Source organism: Diabrotica virgifera, chromosome 2 (genome assembly GCF_917563875.1).
Source record: "Diabrotica virgifera virgifera chromosome 2, PGI_DIABVI_V3a".
Lineage (NCBI taxonomy): Eukaryota > Metazoa > Arthropoda > Insecta > Coleoptera > Chrysomelidae > Diabrotica > Diabrotica virgifera.
The window spans coordinates 261,805,743-261,829,197 of record NC_065444.1 but is presented as its reverse complement, the minus strand read 5'-3'; the positions used below and the strand labels follow the sequence as shown (position 1 = coordinate 261,829,197).

Genomic DNA, 23,455 nt, shown 5'->3' with positions numbered 1-23,455 from the left:
TCTACTTATAAATAGGGCCTCCTTGAGTATCACTTCCGTTGCACCATAATTTTAGATTCTTACCTTATTATCAATTATATCTATTATTATATTATGGTATTCTTATTGTAATATATTATATTTATATTATATTAATTCTTATGATATTCTAGACTTAAGCTTAAGATCTGTTGGTGCAACCGGGCATTAGTGTCCAAGAGACGAAGTCTTCTTCTTCTTCTTCTTGTTCTTTTTGTGTAGACATGACTCCGTCTTTTTTTGTCTCTTTTTCCAATTCATAATTATTATTCATGTTTTCAACGCGCATTCACCAATTTTTCTGTTTTTTTACCAGGTAACTAGGCTCCGAGGTAACTTAGCTTTTCGATGCATTTTCATTTTAGCGTGCTGATATTCCAGGTCATGTAGAGTTTCCTTTTGGCATTTCCGGACAGAAAAGCAGAGAACCGAGTTTTAGTTGAATTTGTTCTTAGCGAATTTTCTTTATAACAAACGGAGATTAAATTCGGGACAGCTTCCAATGTTTGTGTCACCTCCTCAATATTTAAATCTTGGGCTGTCACGCCTAAGTCGTCTGCATATATAAAATTTCTAGTATAGGTTGTGTATATGTTATCTGCGAAACCCAATTTCAGGACAAACTAGTTTTTGGTTTATTCTGATATTAATGAGGACGCTACAGAACCCACTACTAGTACGGCCTAGTAAAAACAATTTATTATACCTACAAAGTCCAAATAAATAGATAAACTGAATAAAATACTATGTAATTAAAAATAATCATTTTTATTAAAACGATAATAATTCGTCGTTAGAACTAATGGACAATTGGTAATACAAACAATCATATTATAAAAAATAATCAGTGTTTTTTATTAAAGCAGTAATTATACCTCAATTATAAAAATTATTATTTATTTTTCCATGGAGTGTTTCAGTGAACTCAGAATTGTTGCAGAGTATCATGTTGTTTTTGCACTTGCATCTGTTGGTGCAACAGTTTTTATTACAGCTGCATTTGACAAAACCTTGTCCAATCCAACTGAATCTCTCGTAGCTGCAAACCGTTGCGATATTTGAGAGATTATTTAACTTTTTCGGGTATTAATGTCTCTGTCTCTTTCAGGTCAGAACTCGACATTTGCCTTCAAACTTTTTTAGAGGTAGTAGATATAAACTAAGGCTCTGAAATATCGTTAAGGGTTGCAGCTACGAGAGGTTCAGTTGGCTCAGGACAAGGTTTGGTCAAATGTAGCTGCAACAAAAACTGTATCACAAACAGATGCAAGGGCAAGAAGGCAATGCTAATCCGCAATTATAAGTATCAGCAAAACCCTCCATGGAAAAACATATAATTTTTACAATTATTGAGGTATAATTATTGCTTTTACAAAAAACACTGATTATTTTTTATAACATGATTGTTTGTATTACTAACTGTCCATAAATTTTAACGACTAGTCCATTATCTTATAAAAATGGTTATTTTCCAGTTACACAGTATTTTATTCAGTTTATTTATTTATTTTGGTTTTGTAGGTATATTAACTAATTATATAAAGGTCTTACTAGTTTAATCTAGGTAGGTAATAATATAAAGGTCTTACTAGTTTATCATGCAGTGCCCGTATTAACATCAGATAAACATTTTGGCCTATGCCAAACTAGTTTATCCTATCGCGTTTAGGACAAACTAGTTTGGCCTAGATCAAATTCTAGTTCGATAAAACAAATTTTCAAAGTTGACTGTATTTATGTACCTATATAAAAATCTTACCTTGTTAACGTGTAGGCTCATTCTAATTTTTCTTCAGTTGTATTATGGTAAGTAAGGAAAAAAATAGGTAACTTATTTTAAATAACTGAACCGGCGCACAGTGGTCCAGTATCCCGAAAAGATGGCCAAAATATGAAAGCGTTCTTTGATTTGCATGAAATTAGGCATCCAGGGGTTTTTGAGGTCGCTAATTACGAATCCGAAGTCTATACTACCGAAATCAAAATGGCGGATGTAATATGGCTGATTTATGTATTGTAAATATATTTATTACCGTCGAAATTTGATATCCGGGGGTTTTTGAGGTTGCTGATTACGAATCCAAAATCGAAATTTCAATAAACAAAATGGCGGATGCAATTCGCCAATTCTAGAGTGCTATGTATTAAGAGTATAAGTCAAAAATGAAAATTTTTTATTAGGACTTTTCAGTCTTTTTTACCACTGATGAAATAACTATTACAACTAAATATGAAAATGGTGACGAAATATGATTAATAAATTAGTAATTAACTATTTTACTTTCTACTTCGGTAATACCTTATTAATTATATAATTCAAAATATAGAAGAATCCCGAAAAATCTTTTTTATGACTTATACTCTTAGTACATAGCACGTTAGAATTTTTTTATTCCAACGTTAAATTTGATTATTAATCATATAAAATTCAACACTACGATCCTGAAATAACTAAAGATCTACAGACATAACAACTACCTGAATCCCGCGGTATGATCTGTTTATTCTGCGTTATTCTTACTTATTTATTTATTTAAACTTTCTTGCGAATGTTTATTTTTAAACACAAGAATTTGTTTACCAATTTCTGGATAACTACAACCAACCAGCACTCCTAAGGGCACACATCCCGACTGGAATATTAGGTAGGTAGTTGTGAGACATATTAAGGAAATTACATCTAACATTGTTACACTGTCTTTATGTATATACCTATGTGTAATTAAAGTGTTTCTTACTAATTAGTCTCTTACTACTGGTTTAAGTCTATAGTTAGAACAACTATTTAGAGTCAATTTTATTTTAAAAGTTCGTCAGCATTAATTCGTACTGTTTTGGCAAGAATAACCGTATTGCTTTTGGAGTTTGGTATTACAATTAGATGAATGTATAAAATAAATTCTCTGCTACTAAAACTGGTTGGTACTTGAAAAAAAAAGGAGATAGTGTTTATCCGTTCTTTTCCAGTTCTATTTGTACATCTTGTTAAACCGTAATACGTCCTATATATCGAAGAAAATTACATCATCCCATAGAAATCAACATTTAAAGAAATTCTTTTGACATACAAACAAACTTGAGAATATTGAAAAGAATTAACGGTGTTTGAACTTCCTTAGAATATCTTTCACATCTATACACAGAGAAAATTTCCTTAATTACCAGACTATTTCTATTTGGAGTTGCTACATACTTGGCGTTAGAACACTTGTAAATTGCTGTGTACACACATAGACGGCGCAATACGCATAAAAAAGGGTTTAGAGCGTTTTCCGAATAACAGAAAATGTCATTTTTTGTCAGAATTAACAAAAAACATTGTACCCCTTAAAACTGAATGACAATAAACAAAAGAGAAAATATACTCTTTAGGTCGGAATGCAGAATTCTTGGTAACAATATATCGCACCTCCGTTCAAAGAGTGTCATAAGTCAAAAAAGCAAAATTTGGAGAAAACAACGTTTAAAGTTTGTCCTACAATATTTTCGGGTTTAATTCAAAAATTCACTTTGACATTAATAAACGTCAAATACGGTTGCATCTAAAATAGCTCCAGAAAAAATTAATTTTTTAGTAGTTTAACTTAAATTAATTTTATAGTGGTTTTAATTATCATTGATAAGAAGTTTCAGTCCTATGGGTTAAACAGCCTAGGCTTCTTTTCACGGTGTTTAACTTTTGTGTGAACAGTTTAAAATTTGGCCATGGTTAAACGTACCTAAATATTGACATTCAGCTCGCAGTTTTTGTGACAATTAAAACATTTAAATTTCATCGTGGGTAAAAACATTTACATATTGTAGAATAGTGATACAAAAGTGAAAATATTCTCCCCAGATGGGGGAGAATATAAAAAAGACGCCAGTGTGCGAACTAAATACTGCTGAAGTTATTAGTGATAGTAATCAAGACATGGATACAGGAACTATCACCACAAATTCTTCTGCTACAAGGGAGGTAAAACTTTTTAATATTAATTGTAATAGTTACGACTTTCAAAATTGTTGTGTTTATGTTGAGAAGACCAATGATCAGAATATTTCCCGTTTGCATCCAATGGTTGTTGCAGATATTTTACATCAAAAATTAAAGATTAATAATATTAAGCAAATTAAAAGTATAGGAAGAAACCGTGTTAAAGTAATCCTCAAATCTATTTTGGATGCAAACAATTTAGTCAATAATAGTCACTTAAAGGACGATAATTTAAAAGCGTACATTCCAAATCACCTCTTGGAAATCAAAGGACTGATACGCGATGTTGATACCAAATATAATATTGACTATTTGAAAAAATATATGAGTTCTAGTTCACCAATTATTGATATTAAAAGAATGCACAGGAAAGTAGAAAAGGATGGAAATACAGAATACGTCCCTAGACGTAATGTTATAATTACTTTTGAAGGCAATTGTTTGCCAAACTATGTTGTGATAAATTATGTATTTTTCCAAGTGGAAAAATTGTTGGGTAAAGTGACGCAATGTTATAAATGCCTCAAATATGGACATATTTCTAGACAGTGTAAAGGTACACAGGAATACTGTATACAATGTGGACAAATTAAAAATGACATACATACATGTGATGAAACAAAAAAGTATTGCATACACTGTAAAACTGATAAGCATATATCGATCTCTAAAAACTGTCCTTTTTTCGAACATCAAAAAAAAATAAAAAATATCATGATTGAACATAAAATCTCATATTTGGAGGCAAAAAATTTGAGTGACTCATCATTTTCTGGTCTTATTTCTAATAACAGATTTGAAATATTGTCAAATTCAGACAAAGAATTTCCAAAATTAACTAACTCCTCTGAAGTTAGTACATCTCCTTATTTCAAGCCATTGAGGCCTCACCTACAGAAACCCAAAAGTTTTAGCCAACCAAGCTGTAGTACATCAAGCACTGAGTATAGTGCAAATAAAAAAAGAAAAGTATCATCTCCAACTTCCGAAGATCCTACACCATATCTCATCCCTTTCAGATTTGGACCGTCTCAACCTTTACCTCCCTTAAATAAGGAAAGTTTTCCTAATACAGACAATGATAAAAATAAGTTAGTAGATTCCTTAGTACTTCTTTTCTCAAGTTTTATTCAAAATATTAATTGTTTAGAAGAGGCAAAATCACTTGACATGAATTTGTTAGCCAAAGGTATTAATAATGTTCTAGATAATATTTTAAAAAATAACTCATCTAATGACGAACAAATCTAAACTCAAAATAATACAATGGAATGCTCGATCAGCTGTTGCTAACAAAAACAGCCTTATTAACTTTTTAATAACCGAAGATATTGACATAGCTTTAATAAGTGAAACTTGGTTTAAACGGGATGTTGTATATATTTATAGAGGTTATAATGTGATACGCGAAGATCGCGATGACGGCTATTCTGGAGTTGCTATTTTAATTAAAACTGGTATTCCTTTTGAGCGCATAACAATTAAAAAAAATTATATTCAAGACTTGCTTGCTTGTGGTATTAAAATCAACTATAAACAAAGTTATTTAAGTTTACTCTCTGTATATAGGTGCCCAAAAACTAAAACCAAAACCGAAGATTGGGATAAGTTATTTTCTCAACTAAAACACCCTTGTATCATTGGAGGAGATATGAATGCACATAATTCTTTGTGGGGCTCATATAAAAACGATAATATAGGCCATCAAATTGTGGAGACAATTCAGAATTTAGATTATGTAGTAATGAATAATGGACAACCAACTTGCCAAACGAGTCCAGGAAACTCAGATTCCATGATTGATGTCACGTTTTGCTCACCATCCCTTTTTGATAAAACTTCGTGGTCTGTAGATCTTGATACCTTGGGATCAAATCATTTCGTTATAAAGGTTGTGATCGATGTCTTGGGAACTAATGCTAATACCATTTATCCCAGTACTAAGTGGAACATTAAAAAAGCAAATTGGTCATTATACTCTCAGCTTGTTGATACCTTATTAAACGAAAAACCTCACACATCCTTAAATACCCAAGAAAAATATAATTTCCTTATTGACTGTATTAATGAAGCTTCTAAACAATCTATTTCTGAATATAAACCATTTAAATGCAAACGGACTCCCCCTCCGTGGTGGGATTCGGAATGTGATCAATCCGTTGCAGAAAGAAAGAAGGCATTAATAAACTATAAAAACAATTCTTCTCCTGAAAATTTTTGTAAATGCAAAGAAGTAAATGCTCGTGTCAAAAAATTCCTGAAATTAAAGGCCAAACAAAGTTGGGTTGCATGGTGTTCGAAATTAAATAAACAAACTCCATCTAGTCTTATTTGGAATCAAGCAAGAAAAATGAATAGGAAAAAAGTTAATTTTTCATTACCTCTAAGTAATTCATGGGTAGACGATTTTTTCGATAAAATAGCTCCACCTTACGTAAATAACCAGTTAGATGTTATTAATTCTAAAACGCTTCCATCTGATCAGAATCATTTTCTCCTTACACCTTTTTCGAGAACTGAATTAGAATTTGCCCTTGATAATCGCGTTAGTACCTCACCAGGATACGATGCAATCAAATATCCTATGATACAACATTTACCAGATAACGCAAAACAATTACTTTTAAATATATTTGACCAGATAATTATTGAAGGCAACAGTATAATAGATTTTAAGCGTATTATAGTCGTTCCTATTCCCAAACCGGGGAAAGACCCTAAATTAGCTGAAGCTTACCGACCGATATCATTATTATCATGTATATTGAAGACTCTCGAACGGATGGTTAAGATTAGGTTGGATTGGTGGCTAAAGGGTCGTTTAAACACAGCGATAAATCAAACAACTAATCAAGGTCAATCGAGTTCTTGCAACTTATCATTGTGTGTAAACGGTGCATCGCACAACTTATCAAAGTTGGAGTTGGGTTGAAGGTGGTATCGCATTGAATCGCAGCGTCTAAACAGAGTTTCAACTTGTCATCACAACTAGTTGCTGTGACTTATCGTTGTGTTTAAACAACGCTTAAGGGATCAAAATCCTTTACCCGCTAACCAACATGGTTTTAAAAAAGGTTATGGAACTTTAGATTCCTTAACAACTCTTGTTGTAGACATTCAGAACAGTTTTTCCAGGAACAGTTATGTGCCCGCTTTATTTTTAGACATCGAAGGTGCTTATGACTCTGTCTCTCTTTCAATTCTCCAAGAAAAAATGATTACATTTTTTAATATTCCATCACAGTTTGCTTCTAACATTGTAAACCTGTATAAAAATAGAATAATTTATTTAAAAAATAATCATACTCTTATAGGCCCTAGACTTAATAATAAAGGATTACCTCAGGGCTCCGTTTTGAGCCCTATTTTATTTAACATTTACACAGCAGATCTACACAACATCACTATTAACAATATTGCATTTAATGTTGTACAATATGCTGACGATTTCTGTTTGTACACAGAACACAAGAAATATCAGCAATCCATTGAAAACTTGAATAGTGTCTATGGTCTCCATAAAAAATGGTTTATTGAAAATGGCTTTGAATTATCATGCAGTAAATCACAAGTTTGTTTATTTACCAGACATAACTTTCCTAATATTAGCACAATCACCTTAGGTGGGCATAAATTTTCTTTTAAAAATAAAATTAAATATCTTGGAATGATACTCGACCAAAAATTGACCTGGAAGTTACATATTGACGACATGTTGAACAGGTGTAATAAGGGAATAAACTTTCTTAAATCAATTAATAGAACTTGGTGGGGATCGGATTTTGAAGTAAGTTTATTATTTTATAAAGCTTACATACGATCTATTTTCGATTACGGCAGTGTTTTGTATGGATCAGCAAGTAATGCACTACTAAACAAAATCAACGTTTTACAGAATTCAGCCTTACGAATATGTCTAGGAGCTATGAGATCCACTCCAGTACAAGCTTTATATTTGGAAGCCTTGGAACCTCCTTTAAATCTAAGACGAAGTTTTTTGTCCAAAAAATATTTAATGAAAGTATACTTAATTAACCCTCTTCTATACCAAAAAATAGTGACTTTAAGTTGCCATGATCTAACCAATAAATATTGGCAAAAAAAGAAATCTCCCTTACTGTGTGAAGCTTATAATCAAAATATAGTACTCTTAAAAAATATAGATAAAACGAACGACTTATTCAAAAACTACGCGTACTCTTCTTTCTTTTCTCCTACAGATATTATTGTACCAAATTATAGTGAAAACATATATTTAAATAAAAATATTCTTTTATCCATAACGAATAGTTACAATGAGTCAATAGCTCTATATACAGATGCGTCTAAATCTGCAGATGGAACTGGATGCGCCTTTTTTATACCATCGGGACATATAGAAAAGAAATTCAAACTGAAACCGGAGACTTCGATTTATACAGCAGAGGCTATTGCAATATATGAAGCTTTACTATATGTAGCTGAATTTGATTTCGCCCATATTATAATTTTGTCTGACTCCTTAGCAGTATTGAAATCTCTTAGTAAATATGGACCCCCAAACATCCAAGACTGCCCATACATTTATAAAATTAAACATATTAAACAAAATCTTTTAACCAAAGGAATCAATGTACATTTTATCTGGATTAAAGCACACGCAGGATTTGAACATAATGAGTATGTCGACTTATTAGCCAAAGAAAGCGTTTCATCCGATACCAGTATTCTACATAAAATAACACTGACTGATAGTATAATCTCTTTCAAGTCAACACTGCATCGGGAGTGGAGCTACCAGTGGAAGGAATACTCTTTTGTGAATCAAAATAGATACTCGTTAATTCAGCCCGATATTCCCAAATTTCCTTGGTACAAGTCTTGTAGAGCTTCTAGAAAGTACATAACTTCTATTATTAGAGTACGATTCGGGCACGCATGTTATCCAAAGCATTTATTTAAAATACAGGTTTTGGATAATGATAAATGTGAGCATTGTGAAGAGGAAAGTGATTTAGATCATATATTTTTTGGTTGTTCTAAAAATACAATTTACTCATCTAAATTAATAAATGATTTATTAAAATGTAAAGTAGCAACTCCTTGGAATATACTATATTTATTATCACTTGGTTCTGTAGATGTATACAACTCTTTAATTAACTTTTTAAAAGACAGCAAATTATCATTATAATTCCCTTAAACATTTTTAATTAATACCTTTGGTAGTTAGTAGTTTTAGCTGTTAAGCTTAGTGTTACTTAATACCTTTTAGTTGTTATCTTTGTTTTAAACCTGTTTTGTATAACTTGATAACTTGTATTCCTTATGTGTCTGGCAGTATGACGGTAAGTCTAAGCCAAAATAAAAAAAAAAAAAAAAAAAATTCAAAAATTATTAAAATTAGAATAATATCTATTTTAGTCAGTTACAATGGTTTTTGAAGCTGTATAAAATAGCGTATTAAATATTTTAAAAATATTAATAAAATTTTTTTTTTGAGTTGTGACACTACACTACAGATGAAATAACGAAAAATTTACGAAATAATATTTATCAAAAGTGACACTTGCAGTACAGAATCTAATATTATTATTATCTGGTTAACAGACTTATACTTTTTAATGATGTAACTTTAAATACAAGTAACAATTTTAAACACAAAATACTGCAAAAAGAAAGACAAATAAGTTATAAATGTGTCACTTTTTTTGAGTACATACGCAGATTGTTTTGAATAAAGTAATCACATATACTGTCTTAACTCGACAAACGACGCTTTATACACATCCTAGATGGACAAATTCTTTGCACAAATCGATATGTGACACTGTTTGTGTTTGGTAAGTCGTTGATTTTGGATAATCGTATAATGACTCTTGTGTCATCTAACGATAAATACTTGGCCCATAGACGTGACACTTTGTGAGATAGGAGGTTATAGTTTTATTAAACTGTTGATGTAATAATTCCGATTTTAAAATTTTTTGAGTTATGACACTCTTTGAGCGGAGGTGCGATATGTATAGTCTGAGCTTTTTAAAGCAAACATACAAATAGTGGACATGGGAGATTCTACGATATGCATTCTTCACCTGTCTATTTATCTAGATAAAAATCTAACAGAATTCTGCTTCCTAGTACTCAAATCTGAGTAAACTGAAATAAGGAAAGACATCTTAAGATTTAATTCGACCCAAGGGCCACCACCATCAGTTGACATATGTCAACTGATGGTATATGACATATGATACATATTATGTTTCTTCTTTTTTAAGTCATCAGAACTGCCTTTGGTGTACCCTAAAGCGAATTCAATCTGGCTGTTTACTAAGAAAAATAATAAATAATTAATAAATAATCATTTCATTTCGTTGTGAAGCGAAATAAGAGCCGTCTTATTTTAGTTAGTTCAGAGAGCGCCAAAAGCACTCTAACTAGTTTCAACCCTTATTACGGTCTCATCAGAGAGTGCATATTTGATTCTCTCTGAAACACTAAAATTCGGGCTGCCGGTATCGATTCACATCGAAATAACATGATGGCATGGATGCCGTGGCGGCATCTGCTAAAGACGAATGAAAGTTTTACTTTTAATATTAACAATATTAAAAATAGAACTTGATCTAGTGATCTAACAAAGAGTGATCTAACTAGAGTGATCTAACAAAATTAGAGAGCTCTTGTTTCGCTTCATAACGAAATGATTATTTATTATTTTTATTAGTTTTATTCCTAATCTGAGTATTGAGAACTAATCTTTGTTGAAATTTTACCGTGCTGGACAGGCGGGAAGTGAAATGTAATCTAATAAATCTCCCTAGCCTTCTTAAAATGTACCCTGAGGTTTACCCTGAAGCGAGTTAAATCAGGCTGCCTACTAATCAAAATAATAACAATTATTTGCTCTTGGACACATTAGCGACATCTATTTAACCAAAAGAGAAAATTCTCTTTGAGTCGGGATGCAGAATTCCTAGTAACAATGTATAATCTGACCTTTTTACAATTTTTATAGCAAACTGACCGATAAATATTGGACAATGGGGAAATTATTATTAAAATTTGTTTAATTTATAAATGTTTTGTATTTTGATATCGATTGTCGAATTGGAAGTCGAAACCTCAAATAAATTTTATTTCAAACTTAAATTTTATTTCCCAAATATAGATGTTAATGTAGATGTCTGAACTGATATGAAGAGATTAACGATAGATTTTGTACCAAAATAATGTGTATTTCAGTATAATCGGCATATATGTACCTACCTACAATTTATTAAAATTCCTGACTATTTTTATGATTTGTTCCCGGTTGATTTGACTTTTGTTAATAATAATATATTTGTTGCAGAGAGAATCAGCTCAGAGGGATGCTGACCGCGAACGTCGTTTGCGTGCCGACAGCGAGACCAGGGCAAAGCAGGCACTCCAAGAGGCTGCCCGCTGCAGGTCTAGGCTCAAAATTCTCACCACCGAATTCCAAAGGTAACACATAATTCACATATTTACTAGAATATAAAGAATGCCACATGTCCATTTTCAATAAAAAATCTCTAATAGTTTTCGCCATATTGGAAAAAATCGATTTTCATTTTGTAACTTCAAAGGGCTGTAACTTTTTTTCGTGCACATTTGTACTAAGGTAAGTTAGGTTCAATCGAACTATTTTTGGTCCCAGAATATGTGATTAAATTTATGACCTATATTTTCGTTACACCCTGTATATATTATTATACCGTTGCAATTACTCAGTCTCCATGAGTATTTCATACACATACCTTATGCCGCGTACGCGTGCTCGAGGTAAATTGTGCTAATGTGGACGTATTCGCCGCATAAATCGGACGCACGAATTTTCGACGCACACAACGCACACTCTCCATCGGTTGCCGAACGATAAATAAATTCTCGCTGATCGAGCACCGCGTCCTCACTGGTAAAAATTTGCTACGCAAATTCTTGCAACGCAAATTCTCGCGAGGAACCATTAGTTCAATACGCCCGAAAAATTTGCCAGTGAGTATTTGCTGATACGCCGCGATTTGATGGTGGTATTACTAGTCGCGATTACTCAAAATATGTTCTTATTTTGTTAATAACAAAATAATTGTTTACTCGCCGAAAAGCTCGAAATGCGCTATCTACAGCAAGTTTGTAGTCTTTTCATAGTATTTTTATACGCTAAATCGATTGCCACTAGTCATGATAGCTTAAACCACGTTCCGACTTGGTTATTAATAAATTATGGCAAAAATAACGGTTTATAGTACGTTCACTCACGATTTTTGCTCTAGATTTTAAAAAACCACTTGGATTGACATGAAATTTGGCACACACGTAGCTAACATGTCAAACAAAACAAGTGATATTGTGCCGATGTTTGGTTTTACCCTGGGGGTGAGTTTCACCCCTTTTTAGGGGTGAAAAAAGAAACCTTTAAAATAAGTCCAGAAGTGGATAAACTGGTTAATTCTAAGCAACTTTTGTTCTATACAGTTTTTTCACTAAGTCAATACTTTTCGAGTTATTTTTGTTTTTTTGTTGAAATATGAACATATTCACTCGCAAATAACTCAAAAAGTATTGACTTGGTGAAAAAACTGTATAGAACAAAAGTTGCTTAGAATTAATCAGTTTATCCAGTTCCAGACTTATTTTAAAGGTTTCTTTTTTCACCCCCGACACGGGGTGAAACTTACCCCCAGGGTAAAAGCACACATCGGCACAATATCACCTGTTTTGTTTGACATGTTAGCTACGTGCATGGCAAATTTTATGTCATTCCAGGTGGTTTTTTTAAATTTAGAGAAAAAACCGTGAAAAAACGTACTATAAACTATTATTTTTGCAATAATTTATTAATAACAAAGTCGGAACGTGGTTTAAGCTATCACGACTACTGACAATCGATTTTGCGTATACAAATACTATGAAAAAGACTACAAACTTGCTGTAGATAACGCATTTCGAGCTTTTCGGCGAATAAACAATTATCTTGTTATTAACAAAATAAGAACTTATTTTGAGTAATCGCGACTAGTCGCATTCGATTCAGCGACCAAAAATACACCAGAAAAGATATTAACACTATCAATTTATTTACAGGGCTTCTAATAATTCCTGAAAAACACCTAATTTTACCATAATTTGTTAATAACAATTAAACGCACCATATTTGGGCTTCCAGACCAGTTCCATTGGATTCAGCGACCCAAAAAACCTATAATACCACCATCAAATCGCGGCGACCTAAAAATGTCCACGGGATTCCCTATGTTGCGACTAGACTACGTCCTCACCGGTAAATTTTTAACTACTCGATCGTCGAAAATGTGTTTATAATTCGTTGTGCGCGTCTGTTCAGGTTGTGTGGAGTAACTTAAAAACACAAACTGCGCCAACAGAAACGTCGACACTGTAAACATTATGCGACGCAAATCCTTTGATTTTCACAAACAGCCCATGTCGAACTTTACCTCCACCAAACTTTGCCTTGAACCTTGCTGGTTCCGCGCCGATCTTCTCTAGATTCTTATGTCTAGCTGATTTTTAGCGTCCGATGTCACTTTTTTCCTTCCACCTTTTCCGTGGCCTTCCTTTTGGTCATAGGCCATGCTTATTTTAGATCTCCAGTGTGGTTTCGGAGCTAAACACGTGGTCAAGGGGAAAATAAGCTTTGTTTGCCTTTACTACTCTTGTTTGTGCTTATCATCCCTGTTTAAAGTAACTCCCAAATATGTGAAATCTTCTACAATCTCAATATCGTCTTCTAATTCAACTGTGCGCCTGTTTCCCCTAGCTCTGGCCTGTGTTAGCTTTTTTGTATTTTGAATATTTATTTCTAGTCTTTTTTGTCCCTACTTATAATTGTGAATTTATTTCTGCCGCCTCTTCTGTTCTGCGAGACATAATGTTGATGTCATCGGCACAGACGGCAATATGTATTTTATTTGTTAGATTATGTCTTCCTTTATACAATTATTTTATCACTACTTAGTCACACCAACAGGTAATAGGCAATTTAGGGCAATAAATAAATTGTCAGTGTGTAAGAAAAATTTGAACACAATGCAGTTATGGAAACACGTATATAGGGATAACACACAATTACCATACAAATATTTTTGCACTTATTTACTAATATCCTAGTTGATGGTAGATGGATAGTAGATGGTTAACTTGATCTGTTAGCCCAGTAAAAATACGGTGATACCGTGGAATTTTCAGGATTTACTTACCCTCCTCTTCAAAGTTGAACATGTGCCGTTGGTTGCTTCTACTTGGGGGGTTGAAAGCCACCCCTTCTGAGGGGTGAAAATAATAGTTTAAAATAGGCATATTATAACTAGAATTTTGTCGGTTTTAAGTTTCATGATCTTACGAATAAGATTGTGGTGTCCAACTCATAATTTGAATTTAAGAGATAACATCTTTACTACGATTTTTACTGTTTATTTTAAATTAAACTTATTTTTAAGAGTAGATATGTTTTTAAAACATTTTATTTTCTCATATTTCATCCAATTGTATATGAGTTAATTGAAATTAACACATTACAACAAAAGATATAATGATAATAATAAAGAAAATATATATATATATAAGTAAAGTCCAGACTATATTGTGCTAGACTTCCATTCTGAATAAAAAAATCTAGTATCTGCAACTTTTTCCATCAATCGTAATTAATTTAATAAACAACAAAGACTATATTTAGCTATTGTTAACAGGCTGAATCGAATCGAATACCACAGCTGGAAGTAGCAAAAAATCAATTATATTGGCTACATCCAATGAAGAGCTGGATTTCGAATTGAAATCACGTACAAGTTATAGTGACCGGATGGAAGTCGAGATTTTTATTTTCAGACAGTGTCGTTACACACTGGCTAAAAATTAGAGTTTCGACTATTCGAAGGTAACAAGAATTGCAAGATTATGTATTATAATTCCAGGTGGGTTCAAATCTAAATATTTCGGAAACTAAAATTTTGGTGTATGTTCTCAAAAACTGATAGTGTGTAAAAATATTTATTAAAATCAGCTAAGTACTTTCGGTATAGCACATGTCATCATCAAAGCTTCGTCTTGTAGGTATAAAAAACGTATAGAAGAGTAGTTGTTGGCTTTTCTCCCATTCTATATCCTGTTCTTTTTTTTAATTTCTCCATGATTTCATTCATTATCAGATTAAATATAATGGGCTAAGCGAATCTCCTTGTCTAATGCCAGATGCCAGTTTCATACTTGATAGGTTGCGATAGTTTTCCCTTACATCTTACCATAGCTATGCTATCTTTTATATTCTCAATGATTTTTATTATATCTAGTGATATTCCCTTTACATATTTTATAATAAATGTATCGAGTCCCGAATTCTCACTCTATCAATCGCTTTCTTCAAATCAGGCACATATATGCTGTTATGTTGTATTCCAGCTACTTTTCTTTTATTTGTCTTATTACAAAAATTGCATCCGTGCATGATCTTCCTGTCCGAAATTCTTGCTGTTCCTCTTGCAGAGTTCGTTTATTTTTGTCGCTATAATTCTTGTTGTCAATTTGAGTGTTGTATTTAAACGATTTATTGCTCGATAATTATGGGGTCTTTCTTATCTCATTTCTTGAAGAACATCAGCATGATCGTTCTCCTCCATTCATCTGGTATTCCGTTCGTGGTGATTATTTTATGAATAAGAAGTTGCAGTTGTTGTACAAGGTGATCACCTCCATATTATAAGAGTTCATTTGGTATTTGATCTTCCCCTGGTGACTTTCTATTTTTTAATTTTTTTATTTCTTGTTTCACATCTATTTGGGAGATTTCGGTCTTTTCATCAGTTATTATGTTTGGCGTTTCTGGTAAAGATTCTTTGTTTTTTTAACATTTCTGTCAGGAAGGCCACCCATGTATCCTCTTTTATGTGTTCTATTTCAACTAGTTCTTTCATTTCGCTTCTTTATTGTCTTATGAAGCGCCATACTTGTTTCTGTTGTCCGTAGAAATCCATCTATAGTCCTTTTGCGAATCTTTCCCAGTAGTCTGTTTTTATTTTTCTTTCCAATTGGTGAGTTTCAGTTCTTACCCTTTTATAGTCTTCTCATATGATTCATTCGTTTTTTCTGACTTATATTTTAGGAAAACTATCTTTTTAATTTAAAGCTTTCTTTCTAAAGGGAAGCTTTCTATGTTAGACATAAAATTATAGGAAATTAAGACGTCGATCTGAAACAAAGAATCGCAACCTTAGCAAAATCCTAATCCCAATCACCCTCTATCTATACCACTGTCGCACAGGAATGTACATTGCGTTTCAAAAATAAATGGAACTTAGTGAACCGTGCCGGTTTTCGCACAGCTGGCAACTTATTCATTTTTAATAAAAACCTCTCTTTCAGCGTGATATATCTTTCTCGACGTACTGGAACTCCTTAGCCTTAGATCGCCTTGTTATTGGATGCGAAATTTAATTTGAATTTTAATTATAAAGGCTGGGTATACGAAATCAATGCTTTGATCTCGGATGAATAATTAAAGACTATTAGTTAGATCATATTATAAGAATAACAAAAGAGAAATCAATCTCTCCTTCAATTCATCTTAAAAATTGTTGGAAAGGAATTCTCAGAATATTATTTCCTTGTTCACAAAAATCTGTCACAATCAATCAATAAGCCTTTATTTGTCGGACGTCTTAATTTTTAAATTCTTATTCAAATTACTGCTATCAAAATAAAGTTTTAGAGAGAGTGACTTTGGAGCTTAACGAGAAAAATAGAAATCAAAGCATTCGCCGCGTTTGAATTGAGATGTAGAAAAGGCATTTGACAAAGTATGTCATGAAGGGCTTACTCGCAAAATTAGCCAACTTCAGCAAATAAAAAGTTCAGGGTTTAGATAGGACACGTCCTGTTTGAAGTCGAAATGATGAAGTCACCCTTTCTCTATCTGACCATGGTGCTCAGTCTGTATGCCGATGACACAGCAATAGCAGCTAAAAGCCTATATCCAAACGGATCTAGATGTATCCATAGGATATGTCTATAAGATGCTCTAATAAATCAGAAGATTGTTGGTGCATTTAATAGAAGATTAGTACTGTCGCCAGGGGGGTACAACGGCCTCCTTTATTCAGATGAACTTACCCAAGTTTTTTTTATGTATTTTGACCCGTAGAACACGAATTTTTGGGTAACAGTTATGTCGATAATTGTTATAAACAAAGAACTTGAGGAATTACATGACAGCGAATTCTCGCAAAACAAAACATTTTTTGTATTTTTTAGTCATTCTAAGCAAAAAATGTTCTTACAAGTTTTTTCGTAGGATGCATAGTTTTCGAGATAAACACGGTTGAACTTTCAAAAAATCGAAAAATTGCAATTTTTGAACCCGAATAACTTTTGATTAAAAAAAAAGAATGTGTGTGTACTCTGTACGCACGTAAGAAGTTATACTTCTATTATAATATAATTTCAACGAAATAAATATACCTACTTAACAGTTACAGTACAAAAAATTAACAATAATTACCAAAATTTAACCAAAACTTAACAATGCCAAATATTAAAAAAAAAACGAAAAAAGTATGAATCGTCCGGGAATTGAACCCGCAACCTCGCGAATTCTCAATCTCTGGTCCAATGCTCTACCAACAAGGCCATCAAGGCACATACTATTAACGTGTCAGATATACATATTTACACATCACGGTGACAAGTGAAATATAAAAATAGATGTTTTATTATTTTACGCCCAAGGAAGACAAATCCAAAGACACAAAATTTTAATAAAAAACCTTTTAAACCACATTTTTCAAATTGCGCAAGTTGTATTATTAATATTAATGTTAATAAATGAAATATAAATATTTTGACGTTTCACAATTTGACAATATCATAACAAAATTTGATCAACTATTTTTAAAACACTTACCAGTGTAAGATTCTTTAGCTTTGAATAAGCGAGATCGTAGATCGTCCCGGTTGATTGTTGTTATCCACAGTTCTCTACGCCTTCGAGCTAATAGGGTTTTTATCAGTAATTTTGCGGCACTCATACTAGTCACAGTTTGATGGGCTTTCACATTGGCATGCAACAATCATCTCTTCTATGTTAATAAGTCCAAAAATATAATATGAAAACTATTTAAAAAGGCAGTATAACCATTAACTAACTTTTTGTTTGTTGTTTCTCTTCCTACAAATTTTAAAACTCAACAACCATACACCATACATAACCAAACCACAGTTCCACAGCTGTGATACAGCTGCCATATTGGATAATTTTTGTCATGTCATTTGAACATCCAATCAGAACAAAGTTGTAATGCGACTGCGCCGGGATCAAAGGTTTTAATCCTATTAAAATTCACCCTCATATGCGCGTAAAGAAGTATAACTTCAATAAAATAGCAATTCTGCTTACCGCATTTGAAAGTTCAAGATAAATGATATCGGTTTTGATTATTTGCATTGCTAAAAATTTATTTTTTTATTGTTAAACAAAGCTATAAACACATAGTGCTTGAGTGATGTTTTCAATGATCTCCCATTTAAAATCTAACGAGTAGGTAGAGTAGGTACAAGTGCAAGCGAGGCAATTTCTACGTAACAACGCATGTATTGGACACGGGAAGCACTATGTGTTTATAGCTTTGTTTAACAATAAGAAAATAAATTTGTAGCAATGCAAATAATCAAAGCCGATATAATTTGACTTGAACTTTCAAATGCGGTAAGCAAAATTGCTATTTTATTTTTTAATAAAAAGTTATTCGGGTTCAAAGATTTCAATTTTTCGATTTTTTGAAAGTTCAACCGTGTTTATCTCGAAAACTATGCATCCTACGAAAAAACTTGTAAAAACATTTTTTGGTTAGAATGACCTAAAAAATACAAAAAATGTTTTGTTTTGCGAAAAATCCCTGTTATGTAATTCCTCAAGTTCTTTGTTTATAACAATCTTATCGACATCCGGATCAACTGTTACCCAAAAAATTCGTGTTCTACGGGTCAAAATACATATAAAAACTTGGGTAAGTCCATCTAAATAAATGAGGCCGTTGTACCCCCTGGCGATAGGACTAGATCGCAGTAAGCCCAAAAAAAGAATGTGTGTGTACTTTGTACGCACGTAAGAAGTTATATGTACTTCTATTATATGATTTCAGCGAAATAAAATACTTTTAACAGTTTATTTTTGTTTTATTAAATATTCAACGGATTTTAATAGTTACTTACCACTTTCCAAAAATCAAAAAAGCGGCAGCAATTGTCCGCATTTGAACCCGGGACCTCTCGATCCGTAGTCGAATGCTGTACCAATGAGGTTACGAAGGCATTGTTTTGGCGGTTTCTCGGGCATTATGACAAACCACGGTAACAAATAGACGAAGTGAAGTATAAAATAAAAATGTTTTAATAATACGTATTATCTTACTCCCGAGGAAGACAAATCCAAAGACACAAAAATTATAATAAATATATTTACTAAAAACACTAATATATTTTTTCCACACCTTTTTTGGACTGATACATGTAACTTAAAAGATTTAGCAATGAACAACATACTGTCTCTGTGCGCATGCGCGCAGAATAATAAAAATTCACTCCCTATCGCGCCTAAAGAAGTATAATTTCAAAAATCACAAAAATGTTCCAAAAAAGATTTGGTCCGGACCTCCAAGTGAGGATGTTCAACACACAGATATGGTGGTCTAACCAAGCGAAATATTTAGGAGTACTAATGGACAAATAATGACAGACTCGCCACACGTCAACAGCGCTATCACTAAGAACAAGACACTAAGAAGCACGTTAGGATCTTTTATAGGAAAAAACAGCAAGTCTGCAAACGAAGCCAAGAATGGAAAACAGCATCATCATACCAACCATAATATATGGATCAGTAGCGTGGGACCAAACTTGTAAAACCAACAGGAACAAAAATCGGACATCTTGGATATTAGTGCACCCTATGTAACGCACAGCTGAATCTTATGTTCGTGCGTCACAGTGTTGCCATGCCATTTCTTTCATAATTTCAATGAATGTTAAATGTACCTACAAGAATAATAGAATAAGAACGTTTACTTCTCCGTCATTATACTAGGTAGAATGACAAATGAGGTGTCAAATGAAAGCTTATAATCCAAGGATAGTACTAAAGGTGAGAAATTAGACCTAGATTGTCTGTCCCTCAAAAAATAAGCGTTACATTGGGGATTTGTAATGTCGACATTAAAAGTGGCACTATTTTTTTTCTATAAAACATTTTGATCTAAAACTTACCACAAAACTTTTTTGTACTCTCTACTTTCAAATAAACGTGATTAAGAAGCTAAATTTTAAACTTCGTCACACAACTTTTGCGAATAAACTTTGCAATGCACAAATCCGCACCTTTTTCTGTGAAAAATTCATAACCTTTATCATGATAAGAATAAAAACTTGAAGCAGATACCTTTGTCTTCAGAAATGTTACAGCTATATACTGTAATACTTTCAGAAAAAAATATTAAAATGGAACAGAGTTGTAGCGAGGTAAACGCAAAAAGCGTGATTTCATTTTTTTTTATTTTTAGGTTAAAATTGCGATTTTGACAATGTTCCCCCACATAAAATTCAAAATAAACCTCATTTTCGTGCTCAGCACCCTCGAAAATATAAAGTATGAATAAAATTAGCCATTCACCCCTCCGTGGTCAGTATCTCGAAAACTAAGCGCTTTTTTGAGGGTGTCCCGCTCGTGTATAATATCACAAAAAATTATTGTAGCGTGATAGTATGAAAAAATAGAGGATACGGCAACGGTGTTACAAGTGATGGTCGGATCCAATGCCAAAATCTACACAGACATATTAGGGTGCACTAATACCCAAGATGTCCTAAAAATCAAGTAGCACGTAACCATATTATAAAAGAGGCTGTGAACATTCCCACATACGTGTCCGAAAGAACCTAGATTGCATTTCAACTCAAACCTGTATAATGAAACTTTGATCAAACTCCATCAAGTAATAAAATACTATCCAGGGAAACTCACACGTGGTGTTATTCTTCTGCACGACAATGCTAGGTCTCATGTTGCAAAAGTAGTGAAAGAAAATCTAGAATGAAAGACATAAAGGATGTTAGAGCGTCCTCTCTGTAGTCCCAATTTATCATCTTGCGATTTTCTCATCTTTGGGTCACTGAAAAATGCGATAAAGAATATCTATTATACTTAATCAAATTTATTCAAACTAGTCAAATGTCTTTTTTGTGTTGCATTTACTTTTATGTTGACTACTCCTCTGTTTTAGCTACTGAGTCGTTTTCCAATAACATTTCCACAAAATATTTCACATATCACATGCTTTTTAGTGCCATTGGCATATTTATGTCATAATCTACTAATGGAAATATAAATAACAGAACGTGATATTTAAACTATTTTATATTTATCATTTTATTATCGAAAACACTGAAACCATAAACTGGCCAACCACCAACAAGAGCTCCCATATCTATGTAGTGATAATTTATTTCGCATGATTATTCATTTCTATCAGCGCGTTTATTGAATTCTAAAATTTATGTTAAAATGCGACCACATCATCAATTGAAAATCTTCGCAGTATCCGTTCCACGCGATATTTTATGACGGCAATATTCGCTAAATCATCCAAATACTGACAGGATAAGGTTAGTTTACTGTCGATTTCCCCTCAAAAATATTTCTTTCGACCATATAACCGTTTTTTACACACTAGAGTTGATTCTTGTTCGTTTTTAGTGTACGAGAATGCGACGAGAAAAATCAATGTTTAGGACTTGTTTCTTAGGAATTTTCATGAGTAGGAAAATTGATGACGAAGCTAATGGAGTAATAAAAAAGGCGTAAAATGTTGAAGGTGTAGTTTTTCCAATTTTCGGCTGGTTAATAAGAATTTGAGGAAATATCGTGGGACTAGTTTTGGAGTTTATTGGAAAATATTCGCAAAGGGACCAATCTGGACTAATTTTTAAAGGAAGTCGAATTCAAGAATTCTGTTTCAAATCACACCTAACTTCAAATCGGCTGAAAATATAATTGGTGATTATCAAAATGAATCCAGATAGAGCCACTACAAACAACATATTAATACTAAGAACGATACAAGAAAAAGCGTATGAATACGACGTAGAGCTATATAATATGTATATAGACTTTATACAAGCTTTTGATCATTAGCCCAGTAAATGAACGGGAAATTCGGCGATACCGTGTAATTTTCAGGGGCAACTCCGAAAAATGTGGATTTAGATTCTACTTACCCTCCACTTTAAAGTTGAAATTGGGCCGTTGGTTGGTTTTACTTGGCAGTCACCCCTTCTCGGGGGTGAAAGAACATACGTTCAAGATAAGACCGGAAATGGATAAATTGACTGATTTTAAGAAACTTTTGTTCTATAGAGTTTTTTAGGTAAGTCAATACTTTTCGAGTTATTTGCCATTGAAAATGTTGATTCTTCGACAAAAAAACTACGTTTTCACACAGTTTTTCGCAAATAACTCAAAAAGTATCTTTTCGAAAAAAATATCCTCAGCAAAAGTGTAGCTTATAAAAAAACCCAAAAAAAATGGTGTATCAGTAAAGTCTATCAATCAAATAAAAACAAAGTTGTAGCTCATGAAAAATACGTTCTTATTCGTCTAATTCCAAATCGAATAATTCAAGGTGAAATCACCGAAAAATTAAGCACTTTTCGGGAAAAAACCCATTTAAACTTTTTTAAATGTTTATAAAAAGCTTTGTTTTAATTGTTAACAAAAGTTTTAGCGTTAAAAATAAGCGAGTTACTCTCAAAATAAAGTTGGCTCTCTTTTTTTTGTAAAAAATCATGAAAATCTCGCCGTGTTTAGCTCCCCAAATGAAACTAATCGCTACCGCTTTACAAATAATTTACTTACCTATCTATTTTTTATATGATCTGTCAGTCTCACCGGTTTAAAGTGTTTATTTTTAAAAGGGTTATAATTGAGAAAGCTTGAATGGGTCACTCATCACGAGTGTATGCAAATTTTAAATAGCCATATCTTAACCAATTTTTGTCTTACTGAGAAACAAAATGAAACTAGCATATTTATTATAATAGCAAAACCTACATTTTTTACTGTTCAAGATTTTTCTTATCACTAATACTTTTTAAGATATTTTGAAAAAAATGAAATTTTTCAAAAATTTTTAGAAATTTTTTTTTATTATAAAACCAAATGTTTTCATAAATAAGCACTTCAAACCAATCAAACTTACAGATCATATAAACAATACACATACAGGTAAAATAGATGGCAAAGCCAAACGATTAATTTCATTTAGGGTGCTAAATAGAGGGATGTTTTCACGATTTTTTTTACCAAAAAAAAGGGGCCAAATTTTTTTTTCAGTGTGACTCGTTTATTTTTGATGCTGTAAACTTTTGTAAAAAACAAATAATAAGCTTTTTTTTTGA

General features: G+C 32.5%; 1 protein-coding gene across 6 annotated transcripts in view; it reads left to right on the top strand.

The window, feature by feature from the left end:
* The window catches only part of LOC126880604 (uncharacterized), a 605,043-nt gene that overhangs the window by 263,083 nt on the left and 318,505 nt on the right, over positions 1 to 23,455 (top strand). For all 6 annotated transcript variants that reach the window (XM_050644584.1, XM_050644586.1, XM_050644585.1 and 3 more), the window contains one exon: positions 11,328 to 11,461. In XM_050644584.1, coding sequence (XP_050500541.1) covers positions 11,328 to 11,461 — 134 coding nt within the window. The remainder of the gene's footprint in view (positions 1 to 11,327; positions 11,462 to 23,455) is intronic.